The sequence below is a fragment of the Cryptotermes secundus genome, unplaced genomic scaffold (assembly GCF_002891405.2).
Source record: "Cryptotermes secundus unplaced genomic scaffold, Csec_1.0 scaffold407, whole genome shotgun sequence".
In the NCBI taxonomy this organism is placed as follows: Eukaryota; Metazoa; Arthropoda; class Insecta; order Blattodea; family Kalotermitidae; genus Cryptotermes; species Cryptotermes secundus.
Window position 1 is genome coordinate 2,859,382 of NW_019741981.1, and position 2,291 is coordinate 2,861,672.

Here is a 2,291-nt window from a genome sequence, read left to right on the forward strand (position 1 = left end):
GTCACGCCCGACAGCTCCACAATTTCTTCAATGGTCCATCGTCGATCTTCCTTGATGATTTCACGAATTTTTTCAACATTTTCATGTGTTTGGGCCGTGGAAGGACGACCAGAACGAGGTTTGTCATCAATTGACTTTTCACCATTTTTGAAACAGGAAAACCACTCCAACACTTGAGTTTTCCCCATAGCATCATCCTTGTACGCCGTTTTTAACATTTCAAGAGTTTCTGTTCCACTTTTCCCGAGCAAAAAGCAGAATTTCACCGCCGCACGCTGTTCTCAGAAATCAGCCATTGCAAAAACGACGATCACACAAAACAGTTGTCACTATAAACTTTGCCGAAACTAGTCCTTACCTTCTGAAGCAACGGTAGTTGGCTTATCGACTCAGGAATGTTAGCTCTGTGCGCTCATAGCGGCAAACCGCGGTACTACAAAAGCTCTGCCCACAAAAAAATTAGTTCAGTTTCTTTTTGGTACCCCATTGTATATCATCCTATCAGAGAGGGGTGTATTATACTCTCATCAAGCTATTTAATACTCTGCTGTCAAATATCATGGTTTTAAAAAAATGATAAAAAGCAATTTAGGTTTGTAGTATATTGATGAATTTGTTGAGCATGTAAGTAGCTCAAAAGTTAAGAGTTAATAAATGGTCTGTGTTTGTGAATTATACAGTGTTGAGACTTGCTTGTTGTAAGTGTAGTAGTATGTATGATGCCTGTTTTTTGTTATGAATTTTAATATTTTATAATGTAACTGCATCTTGCCAGTGTGTGAAATGGCAAGGTGTGAATTTGATTGTGGTTTTTCCACAACCTGTGTGTGTTGTCCTGGCAGCTTGAGCTATTCTGTCTGAGGCTTGGTTTTATGTTTTATTGGACCAAGGATGAATGATTTGTAGTCATCATGAATTTGTAATATGTGACATGTTTTATATCCAGCCCTACAGGGAGATGATTGGATCCATGAAATGAAAGATAAATGTAAATGTGTTTTGAGGGATTTTCAAGGGGAATGTTCAAGGTTAGCACTGGTTTCATCCAGTTTCTTGTCTTCACTAGGCATATTGATTCCTTTTTGGATCCTCAATAATCTTGTCTGTCTGGATGCATTTAGTTGTGTAAATAATTTCCTATTCATAACCATAGCATCCTGAAATTTATGTTGGAATGTTTTCCTTGCTTTCCACATGGGTATTGTACATGAACGCTTATTTCAGTATATATCTCACATGGCATTTCAGTGTGAGAAGTAATGTGACTTATTGAATGTTTAATACAGTAGCAGGGGCTTGGGATTATAGTCAACAGATGCATCTTGCATAAGCATATTTTATTGGACCAAGGACGAATGATGTGTAGGTGGTAGGCTTTTGTGAACACAGTAATGAAACTGCAGGTTCCATAGAAGGTGGAAATTTTTAGAGGCTGATCCATGGGGTTAGTAATCATTTTTTTGTTGTTGCTTTGTTCAGACATTGGCTGGATGTTGTTATGTCCTTCATTTATCAGATGTCCTTAGTTGTAACAGTATGTCTCTCCTATGTTACCTCTTTCATCGAGATTATCCACATTTTTTAGGAGTTTAATATGTGTAATCAGTTGTACAACTGATCAGTGTGAATTAAGAAGGGTGGAATTTGTGAACATATTTTTTCTTGCAGCTTGTTTACTTTATCAGACATGAAAGGCAGTGATTATGGTATTGATTGATTGTTCTGTTCTCTAGTAATCACTACAGGCTCTTTAGTTTACTTTTAGAAATCTGGCTTTCACTGTAATCATTTGGTTAAAAGTGAAACTTTCTGTACGTTTAGGTCTCTGACAACCCAAGCTGTTCCATCCCATAGTCATAATGATTCAAATCTTGACAGAAGCCTGAGACGTCTCGATCAAGATGTTCGTCGTATAGGAAGAATAACAAGGAGGGAACTGGAAGATGTGTTGGAGGAATTACGTCATGCAAGTATGATCATAAAAAAAAGCTTAGAAAGCTCTCACGCATATAAAATTAAAGACCAAGAATATAAATACAGTAGAACTTGGTTATAACGTCATCAAAGGGACCTAAAAATAGTGTCGTTATAAACGAATGTCGTTGTAACCGAAATGGGCACTTCCACAGTAGCCTTATGTTAGTCACGTAAAAATCTACCAAAACCGAGTTAAAATGTTGCATTTTTTAGTGAAATACGTAGTTAAGTACAGACTAACGTAACATTAACGTGGAATTGCCCAAATGTGTAATATCAAAGACATATTACAGCGCTTTTCACTGACAATACAC

The 2,291-nt window shown here is 37.0% G+C and overlaps 1 protein-coding gene across 2 annotated transcripts in view; it reads left to right on the plus strand.

Moving 5' to 3' along the window:
* Window positions 1-2,291, plus strand: part of LOC111872927 (leucine-rich PPR motif-containing protein, mitochondrial) — a 62,090-nt gene that overhangs the window by 3,849 nt on the left and 55,950 nt on the right. For both annotated transcript variants that reach the window (XM_023867220.2, XM_023867221.2), the window contains exon 2: window positions 1,822-1,970. In XM_023867220.2, coding sequence (XP_023722988.1) covers window positions 1,822-1,970 — 149 coding nt within the window. The remainder of the gene's footprint in view (window positions 1-1,821; window positions 1,971-2,291) is intronic.